Here is a 13,538-nt window from a genome sequence, read left to right as displayed (position 1 = left end):
GTTGAACATTTGCATGCATTTGAGAAAGAGGAGGGCAGAAGAGAACTGGAAAAAGAAAATAGCTTCTGCTATTAATGCATCTTGAGGAGCAAACAAAGAAGGACGTATGTTCTTTTGACACAGATGGTGTATCTTGACAGAATTCTAGGAACTGTTATACCTGAGAACAGCGAATGTCACAACCACAGTATCACAAGCATTCACTGACCTCTAGGTCATACAAATGGTACATGGTCAACTGAAAGTGAACTGAAGACTAATTTTGCCTGATTTGGCTTATGAACAGATACAGTCACGCTAATTCAAGACTGGCATTGATTTCAGGAGCTAAAACAGTGAGCCCTCTAGCGTTGAAGAAACCTGCAACATCCACTTACAAATAAGAAATGATCAAATCTGTCTTGATAATCATCAGTATTTAATTATACCTAGAGAACAAAAGATTGCTTAAATTAGCAACTAAATCACAGAGAAAACAAAAGTTTCTGAAGCATCTGTCTAACTTCAGTACATACGTCTGTGCTGCCATTTGCAAGAGCAGATGTCTTTGCTCTGCAGTCCACGGAAAAACTCCCGATTGCAATAAAGATCTACTAGCCAGAGACTTTATTATTCTAAAATAACTTTCACTGTTAGTATGAGCCCAGAGAAGGGTTTTGACTTTTGAAATGAACTACAATTTAAGGTATCTTTACGGGACTGCTCTGTTATTAAAGCTTTCCACGGTTTTTTTTCCTGTTTTAACTTCCCACTTTATGTTTTTCAAGAAGGGGCTTATCAATCTGTCACCCATTAGAACGCAAAGCTACGAACAGGCTCAGGACGCCTGAGCAACTGCAGAACTAATGAAAGCTTCTGACCTTTCTCTGTTTTGTAAAATACACTGTCCTGGTCTAATAAAGAGATCTGTGCAAGGCACATCGCTTTTAAATGATTAGTATTTCTCTCCCATTTTCCACACGCAGTCACGTAGGCGCAGCGAGCAAAGGCGGGGTGCAAACCGGGCCAGCGCACTCCCGCGGCGGAGAATGTTATCTGAAGGGCTTGTCTCGGCCCCCGCCACCTGCCAGCTCCGCCAGGCACCGCCTGGCCGCAGCCTGCGGCGGACCCGGCGGCGGGAAGCGCCTGCCGCCAGGCGGCCCGAGCACTGCCGCGAGGCCGGGAGGCTCCGCAGCGCCCTGCGCCGTGACGAGTGGCACTACACCGCGGGAAGCGGCGCCTCCAGGCGGCGCCTCGGCGCGGGCGGCAGCAGCGGCCCGAGCGCTCCTGGCCAGGCCCAGCCGCGCCGCGCCGCGCCGCGCCGCCACCGCCGCCTCGGGGCGCCAAACGCGAAAACGGACGCTGCCCGGCCCCGCACGACGGCGGCCCCACCCCCACCAGTCGTCCTCGCGCATGCGCACGAGGAACACCGCCGCCCCCCCGCGCGCCCCACAAACTGCCGAAACGCCTGTCGAAGCACCTGCCCCCGCCGCGCAGGCGCGCTCCGCTGAGCTCCGGCAGCTCGCCACGCATGCGCCCCGCTGCCGTCCAGCCGACGCCCCCTGTCCGGCAAGAAGGGCCGTGAGGGTGCCCCACCTAATCCGACCCGACGTGAAACCCAAGCCGTGCGGGCTCCCCGTTCCGCCCTCCTGCACGCATGCGCGCTGTTTCCTTGGCAGCTTGTAGTTGTTTTCGGCAAAACCAACTGCGAGGCACTGCGAGGGGGGGAGCTCGCGGGATGAGGGAGAAACCAGTGACGGGGGGAGGCAGTACAACGGCAGGACGGAGCCGAGCGTGAAGCCGACAGGCCAAAGTGAGTGATGCCCTCGCGCTGCTGAGGAGCTGCCGGGCGGGGGCGGGGGGGAGCGGGGCGACGCCGGGCCGTGCCCCCGCTGTGGGCGGGAAGGCCGCCGTAGGGCCGCGGTCCCGCCTGGGCGCTGCCGCCGCCCGTTTACGGTGCGCGGCTGCTGGAGAGGCGGGTAGGCTGGGGCACGCCTCCCCGCCGCTGCTCCCTCCCCCGAGCCCCCTCCCCTCGGAGTCGCCCTATCCCTCTCCCCTTCCCCCTGCCGGGGGCGGGGGGCTCGGGCTGGGGGTTGGCAGCCGTTACAGCGCGCGCCGCGACGCAGCTGTTGGCGCGCGCGGCAGCTGCCGGAGCTCGCGCGGGCGGGCGGGGGGCGCCCCGGTCCCATGCGTTAGTCCCCTGGTGCTGGATGCTTCTAGTGGCCCTTGATATCTCTGTTGTTTTCCGTTATTCCTCTAGGCAAAGAGAAACAGCGTTCCGGAAATAAATACCTAAGCGTGGTCTGTTACCGAGAACTCATTTTTGTAATTGTAATCTGTGATAAGGCAGAGACTTAAAACTGTACGAAGTAATCAAGTGAGATGTACTGCTTTATAGGAAACTGAAATCCATAGTTTTGCCGTTAGGGCAGGGACGGATTTTAATTCAACCTTCTAACTAACGAAAGGTCCCGAGAGTTCTGGAAAAAATGACGACTACTCAGAAACTAAAGTTTTCTGGTATGTTACTCGTGCACAATTCAATGGATAGATAGCATCAGCGCTTTTAAATGTTCTTTTAAAGTAGTGTGGACACAAGTTTGTTGCAGGTACGTCTAAACAGCTAGAAAGCTGCAGTGGCTCTAGTAATACTTTCGATACGCTGATTCATAGGTGTTTATGTGGTAATAATAAGGCTTTTAAGAAAGCTGACAGCCAATGCCACTTAAATAACTTTCATGAATAAAAATGGGCTCCTTTTTGGTATCACATCCATCATTAGTAAATAGGGACAGATTCTTTACTGTTACTTTGCTGTATAATTATGATTTAAACCTTTCTCAGCTCTGAAGAAGAAGTGATACCTATAAATATTTAAGTGAGTGATACCTATAAATATTTAAGTGAGAAACCTACTAGTAAAACCCAAGGTATCCCACTATGATGACTGATCTAATTTAAAAGTCTGATTCCATTTGTTTCTAGTCACTGAAGATTACATTTAGTTTTTGCAATAGTGGAAAAATATGAGATTTAGTTCATTAAAATTCTGAAGGATGCAATTATAGTCTATCAATTCAGTTTCCATAGCGATCTTAATCGGATAGGGGGGCTTGTCACTACCATGTAACATTGAACAAATTGTGTATGTTCTCCTTCATTACGATATAGATTTGACTTTTTTTCTTTAGGGGTTAATGAAATTTTCCTGAGATGCGTGCTTTGTGATGTGTTTGGGATAGAAAACATCTCTATGACAGATAACAAAATATAGCTATTGTGAAGACAGCAATAGCTTGATGAATTGGAGAAAAAAACATTTATAAATAAAGACAAAATATTAGAGGACAGCAAATTAGATGATTTTTCAGAAAGGTGCCCAGTAAATTCTTGGAAGCTTTGGCTCCATGATTTTGTTTTTCTGGCTATTCTCGATGGCTGGAATTGACTGTTCCCAAGTGTGATTTTTTTTGTCATTCCTGGAAACATTGTCTTATATTGGCTAACACAGAAAAGATGAAAGTTGATCATGCAGAAATACCACTGAACAGATGCACCTCAATGACAACTGAATTTATTCAGATCGGGGTACTGTGGTTGCTGAATTTGTGCGATTAACTCTCTCCTATTTTAAGGTGAGATTATACAGAGCAAACACCCTTGTTCTTACCCTTGTCGATTAATGGGCTATATTTACACAAGTTGCTTTAATGCGCTATGTCAAAGGTTATGTAATTCTAACTTGGAAATATGTTGGAAATAACAGCGCTGTCATAGGACTTGCTAAGATAGATATTTTTGCTGAGTAAATAGAGGTAAATATAGAGTGGTGAACTCACCGGTGAATTTGGTACGTTGTATGTTTTGCAGAGGAATAGTGGTGGAAATAAGACGGGCAAAGCCCTTGGAGAGGCAATTGTTCAATGATAAGCAAAAATATCTGCAAAATTAATTTGTCTGTAGTTTTTTTGTAGTGTGATTTATTTATCATTTGGCTATAAAATTATTTTCATACTTGGAATAGGTATACACCATACTTACTTTGCAGTTTTGTTCTATATTGTTCCTCATATTTTTTTCTTTGTATTAAATCTAAAAAGCATTGGTTTTTTTCAAAGGTGGTTGAAATCACTAAGCTAATAATAACAGCAGTTTTTGTGTTTCTACAATCTGCAGTGAATGATTAAAGTGACAGACTCTGCTATATTTTATAGCTATATTTCATTTTCTGCACTTTCAAATTATAAATATTTTCCAGCTGATTGTGAATTCAGTAATTGAAAAGCAGCACTTAACAGCCATGGGCTTTAGAATGGGCTTTCTATGTACCTAAGTATAAACTTCAAAGGCAGATTCATTTTTAATCATGTTTTCTTCTTCATATCTTGTAAGAATTAGGCGTTTGTGTTACTTTTAACTATTACTGTTTTAATTGTGACAGTAAAGATTTGCTTTATCAGGCAAAATACATTTTAGTAAGGGAAAATACTGCTACCCTGTTGGTGAAATGATGAAACGTATTATGGAACAAAACATTTTTTTTCCTCCTCTGAAGGCAGCTCTGGTCAGCCTTGCCCATTTCAAACATGCTTAGACTGTAGGATAGTTAGTATAAATGCTTTTGCTTGATACACAAAATAAACTAATGAAACCTGGCAGCTGACTAATCAGTACTTTTGTAATTCCAAACCAGCCTCAGGTATTTTCCTTTTTTGAGTGGTTATTGTTTTGGGGTGGTTTTGTTTGTTTGCTTATTTGTTTTGTTTGGGTTTTTTTTTTTTTTTGATTTGGCTTGGCCAGTTGGCAGACTAGGCTACTGTAAGCAGTAAGTAGCACTGTTTGGGGGAATGCTAGCTGGCTTGGACTAAAACTGTGCCAGGGATAATTTAACTACATAGACTGGCAATATTTGCCGGTACATCTTAATTTACTAGGATGGATGTAGGATGTACTAGGATGTACTAGTCTGGGTGTACTTAGATAGTAGGGTGTAACAGAAGGTATTACATGAAGAGAACTTGGAGCTATTGCCTAACAGGCTATTGGTGAGATAGGTAGGTATAATAATTTATTGCATGTAAGGCTAAGGGGAAGGTAATACACACATAGGAAGCTAGGCTTCATTAGTTCCACTATTTACAAAACAATTGTTTGGTATTGAAGTTTTTTGTAAAACATATCAAATTCTGTTGATGAAAAGATAAAGCTGTATAATATTATTTGCCTTTAAGCTTTACTTGGATTGCATTTTTAAGCTTTTCTCCCCCTCCAGGAGGGCCTAACATTTTTTCTTTAAAGAAATGACTTTTGTGTAACTGCTCATCTGCTCTATGTAAAATGCAAAGGATTTATGTAAATGTAAATATTTAGAAATTTGCAATAAAATTAGATTTACTGGCAGCTATGAATCTTTGCACTGGAGGCTATCAGCTGACTAAAATGTTGCTTTCCTGATGATGTTATCAGGGCAGGAATCTGATAGAAAGGCTTCTTTGTAAATGGCTTTATGGATAACTGTTTAGATAAATCGTGCATTTTTTTAAAAGATAGAAGGACTATAGTACTGAGATATTTGGCTGCCCAGGAAAAAAAGTCATTTAAATTGTTGTAGCATTGTTTTTTATTTATTCACAAATAAAAAGCATCGGATTAGGGAGAAACCTGCGCTGAGATGGTAGGGCAGAGAGCTTGTCATAACTAGGGCGAATATTTATTTTCAGGCTGTTTGTGTTGTATGCCTGAATTGAGGCCTGTACTCATCCTTGATATTAATTTGCATGCATTAAATTTGTAGTATCAAGTCTATGGACCAATTTGTTCATTAAAGTTGTTAATTACTTTAAATAGGATGATGAATTCGGAGGAAGAAACGGGTAGTATGTTGAGCCATTCTTAATTCAGAACTGAAAATGCCACCAGGTAAGATTATTTTGTGTTTGATTTCTAATATGTATTTTATAATAAGAACTAGATGCGAATGATAGGAGTTACTTCTATCTATAAATTTGTAATGCGTTGACTTAGTTTTGAGTCAGTGTTCATAGCTGATTTTCGAGGGTTTTTTTGCCTTTTTTTGGTAAAAATTTACTTCTAATGGTAAACATATAATAGCTGAAGATTCAATAGCCTTTTTTAGTGATGTACCAAATTACACTTTTAATTCTTTGGCTACAAATGAGCATGCCTCAGGGGAGGAGCTAGAACACCTCCTGCTTCAAGGGTTGAAATGGTGCTAATGGCAGTTTCATGATTCGCGGAAAGGCAGAGTCTCAGCTCCTGTTGAGTTCGAGTCCATGAGCACTCCTGTCTGTTGCAGCTCCATCTCAGAGAGCAGCTGCTGCTTGTCTCCTCTGGGTTCCAGCCTTAGTTTGAACCCAGCACTCCTTCTGCAAGCAGCATGTTATCTCCAGCAGCAGTATACTGCTGCATGTGAACAAGGGGGGCAGTAATCTGTCCCCTGCTTCAGGTAGCCTAGGGCCTTGTACTGATCCTGTTGTGTATGCCCTTCAAAATCGGTAGAGTGCTGACTTCTGCAACGAGAAATTATGTGGTGCGTTTCATAATTTTACTGCTGAGTTATCCTCAGGAAGTTTACATTGTCAGTGAAAATCTTAACAGCTCCAACTGAATTTCTTGGTGATTTTCTCCTAATAAAGTACTGTCATATATTGCAATTTTAAAGTGTCATTAGGCACTGTTTTAGCAATGGTGATTACTGAGCAGGTAAACGATAGTCTAGCTTCTTTTTACAGTTGAAAGTGAGGCAAAGGCAAAAACCAAAGTTCGCTTTGAAGAGATCTTCAGAAGTCATGCTGGCCTAACAAACAGAAAGAAATCAAAGAAAAAGAAGTTTCAAGAGAATATTGTGGTGAGTGTGAACACGTCCAGGTTTTGTTTGGTTGCCTTAATGGTGAAAGTTCAGGAAAATATATTTTTGTAAACATTTACAAAAATAAAATATAAAGTATCTTTGTGCACATAACTTTTATTGTCACTGTGGTTTTTATTTATTGTTTGTATTGTATAGAAATACAGCCTAGTAGTTTGGAGGTATGCCAGAGTTTGAATTCAGAGTATAATGTTAGTAAAGAGTAAGTGGCGCATGCAGTCATAACGCTTACTAAAATTCTGTCAATACTTTTTTTTCCATTCATATTTTTCAGAAAAGTTTTAGGACTTCTAAATTCAGTATGGATTTCACTGGCAGTGTGAGGGATGGGCTTACAGGCCATAATAGTATTTAGTTTTGAGATTAAGTAATAAATCTGTGCAGTAGAGATATGCCTGTGTAATACAGATATATACATGCAGGACATCTGTGAAGTGACAACTCATGAGAATTTAAAATAATTAATGTTAGAGATAACCTTAACTTCATTACATTTCCTAAAATTACTAGTATGAGAATAAGAATTTACAAACACTATTAAACAACATTTGAAACATAATTTTTTTTCATTATAGTCCCAGTGATCAGCGTTAATTTGTATGTGCTAATCTTTGTGGTCCCATTGTGACTTCATGTGTACTTAGGCAGTACACATATGTGAAGAGTTGTTCTAAAGATTTGGGCTGCAGTGTATAACGTGCAGATTAGGAATGATTATATCAATCTCACTTTGTCACTAGGTGATTTTTTTTTTTGTGCCCTGTCTCTGATTAAAAGAGTGTCAGAGGTTTCCTAAGATATGGCTCATATTGCGCTCTTTTTCTTGAGCACAAAAATAAATGTTTAATGAGAATGCTATAGATCCCAAATATGGACTCATGCTTGGGATTAAAAAAAAATTGCTTAAAAGACAAATCTACTGGGTTTTTTTATTTTCCTGCTGTTAGGATTTATGTTTTCAATCTTTCTTTTGGTCATATCCATACCGGATGTTGGAAGTGAACGTTCCTTTTATTCTCTAATATTTGTTAAAGATACCGGAGTGGAATTTTTTATAATATCAGAAATTAACGTTTGTTTATTATGCGCAACTACATTCTGCATTGTTGTAAAAGAGTTCTTAGAGCTGTCATACTGAAATATAATTCTGTCTTGAGCTTGACAATTCAAAGTTGGTATTTGCGTGGATATCTTTTTTTTAATTTTGTATGTCTTTTAGTGTGCAACATAATGTCCAAAATATAGTATAGAAAAGTCAAAGGAGTTTTTTTTTTTTCTTTCGCTTTGTTGGCATATGTATAAGCATAAGGATAAATTTCTCCTTGCTTAGATTTACTTCTTTGGTGAAACAGGAGTTTTTAAATCTGTGTTTTGTAAGTATGATGTAAATATCCTTGAACAAGTAATTGTACGTTCATATGCAACTGTATATCACTCAAACATTGGAAAATTACTTTGGTTTTAAAATTGGCTCCCACTCTGTTCCAGAAGAGAGTAATGTAAAACACTAGTATTTCAGAGTTGACTGGAAACACTTAAAACCGTGGTGAACTGAGTTGGAAGTTAATGGTTCACACACACACATTGAGAATTGTTTTAGGATCCACGTTGATCTGTATAGAAGCCTAACTTTTATTACAGTTTTGCTGAAGCTGTAGATTTTTAACAATTAAAACACTAAAAAACTAAGAACTTGGGAACAGTGTGTATTGAAACCTAACACTTCTCATTTGGATCATTTCATTAAAGTCTAGCAAACTTGTAAGACCTGAGATTAATATTTTCTATGCTGGTTCTTACATTCCAGTAGAAATTTCTGTAAAAGCTTAAGCAAATACCTATCATTTCTTTGTCAGAAATAAATGCAGAGTGTGGGAGGAGATGGTGGTGTCTGGCTGGTTCTATTTCAGTTTTGTTCACTTCATATAATTCAGCTCTGTAGCATTTCACATACCTTGAGAATGCATGAAATCTATCAGCGGTGGTTGTCCTTGAGTCACACATGTGCCGTGAGCAGTCTCCCACGTTTGGTCAAGAACAGGTCATGGCTGAGAGCATGTTTCTACTGGAAATGTTCCAGCCTGCTTCTTTCCCTTTTCTTTACTGGATCTAGCTTTTATTAGAGTAACAAAACCTTCTCTGTTCATGATCCATCAGCTCCTTGAAACCTGAGTTCTGGAACTGTGGGAGGTTGCTCTAATTCTAAACTACAGAAGTGAGAGGAGACTGCCTGCCCACTGTGCTCCCTGTGTCCATCGCCAAGTCTGCCTGGAGAGAAAGGAAGCGACCTGACTGGAATGAGAAAGCTGGTATCAGTGAGGCAGGAGGAGTTTGAAATCACAACAGTTAAGAATGGAGGAATCACAGTAGAAATGGTGATAGGCAGCAACTGTTGCAAGTAAAAGATCTGGTTTGTTATTCAGTAGCCAGAGATGCAGTGGGTGTGAGGCCTTAAGACATGGCTTTGATTTTGAAATAGAACCAGCAAAAGCCAAGCAATGGGATGCAGTCTGAAAGGGGAATTGCTATTATCCCTTCCAAAGCCAAAAATATATATTTTTTTTTATCTTTCCTGGATTGCAGCCTGACCAGATTAGACTATTGAATGGGCACCCTTTGATAAGTAAGGCTTAGTTTTTGAGGCAGGACTTTATCCATCGGTTATCCATTTGAAATTTATTTCTTCCTAGCTCATTCAGTCCAGTCTTTCCCTTTCTTCCTAAGGCCTTAGATGACAGCTTGGAGTTTTGAGTCTGATGAGGGTACCAATAATAAGAGTATCTCCAGCCTTGAAAATTCTTGCATTTTTTTCTTTGGGGAAACATGGACAATTAGTAGATTTCTTTAGACTAATACTGTTTTAGCTTCTGTCCTAGACATAAGACACCCCTGCTGAGCTTTGAGATTGTAGAAGTTTCTCAGGTCTGTTTTATAGTCCATTTTTTCCATGAGCTGATGTTAACTGAATAGTTGCAGAGATTCAAAAAGTGGAATTTACTGCATTTTACAGTAGTGTTTTATTTCATTGTGAAGATATTTTGCTTTTTTTTTTCCTAAGAGTAAATTTGTTGTAATTAAGTATAGACTACTATTATTCATGTCAGATATTTGTGGATGTATGTGTTTGTGTATAGGCATAATAAATAATAGGTGCGAGTAAATATTTCAAGTCAGACTTTGCAATAGCTAACTTTCTTTGAGGAAATGTTTCTTGCGTATCAGAGTTATTTTAGAAATTCTCAAAAATGTAAAAGATTAGTTTTTCAGATTCGGTTTTCTCAAAAAAATGTAGGTTTTGGGCAGCAGAAATGGATTAAAGATCTATGAAAGGCAAAAAAATTTGCATGATCTTGATTGTTGGTAACCATTGGGTCTCAATAATTGCCAGTGTGTTCTAGCCTTCATTCCATATATTCTGCTTTTAAAGCCTTCCCAGTAAAAATGCAGATAAGGAAGTGGATAATGCATGAGAAAGCATTCTTCTTTTTGCTTTAATTTGGTTAATACAAAGTTTGTTGCCTAAAATGTTGTTTTCTTTCTCTGTATCTCCAGTTATATATCTTTCACATCCTCTTAAATATTGACTTATGAATAAAGGGGATGTTGCTGGTCTATTTAGGCGAGAAAAAGTTGAAGGTACAAGACAGATTTTTTCACGATTTGATTTTGAGATAATTTAAACTACTTTTAGATATTTGGTGCTAAAAATAAACATATTGGCTGAAATGATATATGAATGGCTTTAGATTTTTCTGATGTAGTAGATGTGCATCCTTGCATGAAATTCTAGACCCTATTTTTTCCACTGATTTATATTCTGTTCCTGATACTGTCATTTAATATTTATCATTAAAATTTCTAGTTAGTACCTTTTTAAGCTTTATCTCTAGTGTCAGACTTCAGCTTATATTTTTTATTTGTGTATTTTGCTTGTCATACTGCTTTTATTTGACAATTTTCCTATACAAATAATAGACTACTTTGATTTCTTCCTTCTCTGTTGTTATTCGAAACATTCGAAACTTTACTTTCCTTTTCCTACCTTATCTTTCAATAGGTATAATACCTCCATTAATGCCCACACACTCTCTCTTCAAATTTCAGGTGTGAGTAAAATAGAATAATAACGAAGGTTCTTAGGCTAAAATAATTATAATGCAGGCTAAGATAATGTAAGGAATACATTATGGAGATGATGACTTGCATATAGCGTGTACTTCTTAATCAGGCATATCATTCTCACTGCTGGACAGGTGTACATTTTTAAGTCAGGATCCCCCAAAGTGTCATTGCCATTGTAGCTTTATTTTCTGTCAAATAGTGTTTTCTTCCCTTTTAAGTTTGTAGATTTTTGTGATCACATATTCCTTTTTGTATATTGTTCCCTTTTTAAAACTGTTCAAGACAAACATGATTTTTACATTGTGTGTAGGCTATTCATTCAAGAAATGCCAATGATAGCCTTCTTGTTCAGTGTTTGTGAAAAAGTACAAAAGGAGTCTTGAATTCTGCCCATTTTTAACATGCTTCCAAAAATGGGAGAAAAATCCGAGGTAGACTGGGAAGACATTTATGTTTATTGACGGAGGAGGAAGGTCTTGGCGAAGAAAAGATTGAATGTAGATAATTAATATTTTCTCCAACTTCTTGAAGGTATATTTATTTTTATTTGCATTCTTAATATTTTAAAGCCTTTGTATTAATGTTTCACCTCAAGATTCCAGAGAGTTTTAAGACAACAGAGTAAATGAACCTCAGTGACTTAGTCTGTGCAAGAGCAGAGATCCGTGTTTCAAGCTCTTTATAGAATGAGTTTATATCTTAGTTACTTGCTGTGTTGTTTGGACATTTTACGTGGAGTAACAGGGAAACAAACCTGTAAGGAGGGAGGAGAGTTTACGATGTGTTTTCTAAAACCCACAAAAAATGGACAGAAGGAATGTAAAGACAGATGTATTAACTGAAATTAATCTTAGCTGTTTTTACTGGACTGGCTTTAAATTGACTATTTTTTGCCAATCTACTGGCAATATAATGTTTTTTTCAGCTTTATAGATTTTCTAGAAAATGTTCTAAATCAATTTTTTAATTTTAACCCTTTTTAATGTGATTTGAGTGTCAAACTTTGGCAGGCAGCTTTCAGTAGAGTCCAAGCAACTGAGCCTGGAGCCTGCCTTTAACCTGCATTTTGAATGGATGTAAATATTTATTTTGGTGGTGCATGTTATTTTCAAGTCTTCCATAGTGTAAAACATTAGCATATCTTTATGGAGTTGATTTTTCTTCTTATTGGATGTACATATAAGTTGTTTAAAAAAAAGCAAAGCAACAATCAGGATGAAGTGCCCAAATAGAAACTTTTTTTTTTCTTTAAGTATGAAATATCTGTTGCTTTTCAATCTGCCACTTGTTAATTCTAAACAAGAAAGCAATTAATGTTTGGTTTTATTTTACTTTGTTTAATGTAACATACAAAAGTACTATGTTTATCCTTAGAATGTAATTTTTAGTATCAAGTATGTTTTATATTGTTATTTATAGCTTGACACGTTTAGAAGTAATGTTGATCTAGCTAAAGCGAGTGGGAACGATGAAGTAATCATAAACAACACGTATAATCCTGAAGAAAAGAGTCCTCGATTTACAAAAAATAAACTGAGAGAAAAAGCCTCAATTGCAGAGAAAATAAACAATGATGTTGTTAGTGGAGAGGAGAACAAGCAACCAAAGTCTAACAAGAAGAAAAAGAAATCCCTGTTACAAGAACAATTTAATGAGGAAGAAAAATTCTGTGAAGCTAAGTTGGAGAGTTTTGAAAAAAAGATTAATGATTTTCCAAAGAAAAAAACAAAAAGTAAATCACAAACAGATGTACCTCATCAAGAAGGTGATAGAAAGATAAAAAATTCCTTGACTGAAGCAAGAAATGTAACTGAATTAGAGGAGGAGGAAGAGCTAATTCAAGCCTATCAGATGCACGTAGCTGAGGATGAGGCAAATGCAATTAAAAAGAAAATAAGAATGAAACTTAAAGAACAGATGTCTGAATTTACCTCCACTATTCAAAGCCATGAAGTTGTATTGAACAGTGAAGTGGGCAAAAAGAAGAAAAAGAAGAAAGAAATGCCAGTTTTATGTGAAGCTGAAACAAGGTACCATCATAAACTGTAATCAATGATTTTAAATCTTTCGCAGTGTTGCACATTGTTTTAAGATAGGCAAAAGCTCTCCGATAAATTATTCGTATTTTCCAAGTGAGGAACTGACTAGGTGATTCTATTATAGAAAAAATTTTACTACCTAATGCTGTTTCAGAACGCTGCCAAAATTCATAACTTAACTTACAGATTCTTTTTACCTTTTCAAAAATACCCTCCATTACTATTTGACGTTTATTTCCTGTGAAATCATCTCTTAACTAATTTAAAACAATTTTATGCATGTTTTGTTGGTGATGAGTGATGGCCCTGATTCAGCAAAAAGCAATTGGCTTAGCTTTATTCACATGAATAGTACTACAATTATCTGAAAATTAGTAGGAAACAGAGGGGAGAGAAATGAAAAAAGATGAGAGAAAGGTTACGTTTTGAAGATAAATAGATTATGAGTTGGAGAAGTAAGGAGAAAGTTTCAAATAGATTAACAATGATAATGAGTAATTGTATCCATA

At 38.3% G+C, this 13,538-nt stretch overlaps 1 protein-coding gene across 1 annotated transcript in view; it reads left to right on the top strand.

The window, feature by feature from the left end:
- Window positions 1-2,527: 2,527 nt before the first annotated feature.
- Window positions 2,528-13,538, top strand: part of LOC138065021 (jouberin-like) — a gene marked incomplete at its 3' end in the record, with an annotated part of 54,848 nt that continues 43,837 nt past the window's right edge. Inside the window, exons 1-4 of the mRNA XM_068929252.1 lie at window positions 2,528-3,614; window positions 5,827-5,898; window positions 6,732-6,847; window positions 12,410-13,020. Coding sequence (XP_068785353.1) covers window positions 5,889-5,898; window positions 6,732-6,847; window positions 12,410-13,020 — 737 coding nt within the window. The remainder of the gene's footprint in view (window positions 3,615-5,826; window positions 5,899-6,731; window positions 6,848-12,409; window positions 13,021-13,538) is intronic.

Source organism: Struthio camelus, unplaced genomic scaffold (genome assembly GCF_040807025.1).
Source record: "Struthio camelus isolate bStrCam1 unplaced genomic scaffold, bStrCam1.hap1 HAP1_SCAFFOLD_154, whole genome shotgun sequence".
Classification (NCBI taxonomy): Eukaryota; Metazoa; Chordata; class Aves; order Struthioniformes; family Struthionidae; genus Struthio; species Struthio camelus.
The sequence above is the reverse complement of the archived record's forward strand: the minus strand, read 5'-3'. Positions and strand labels throughout refer to the sequence as shown.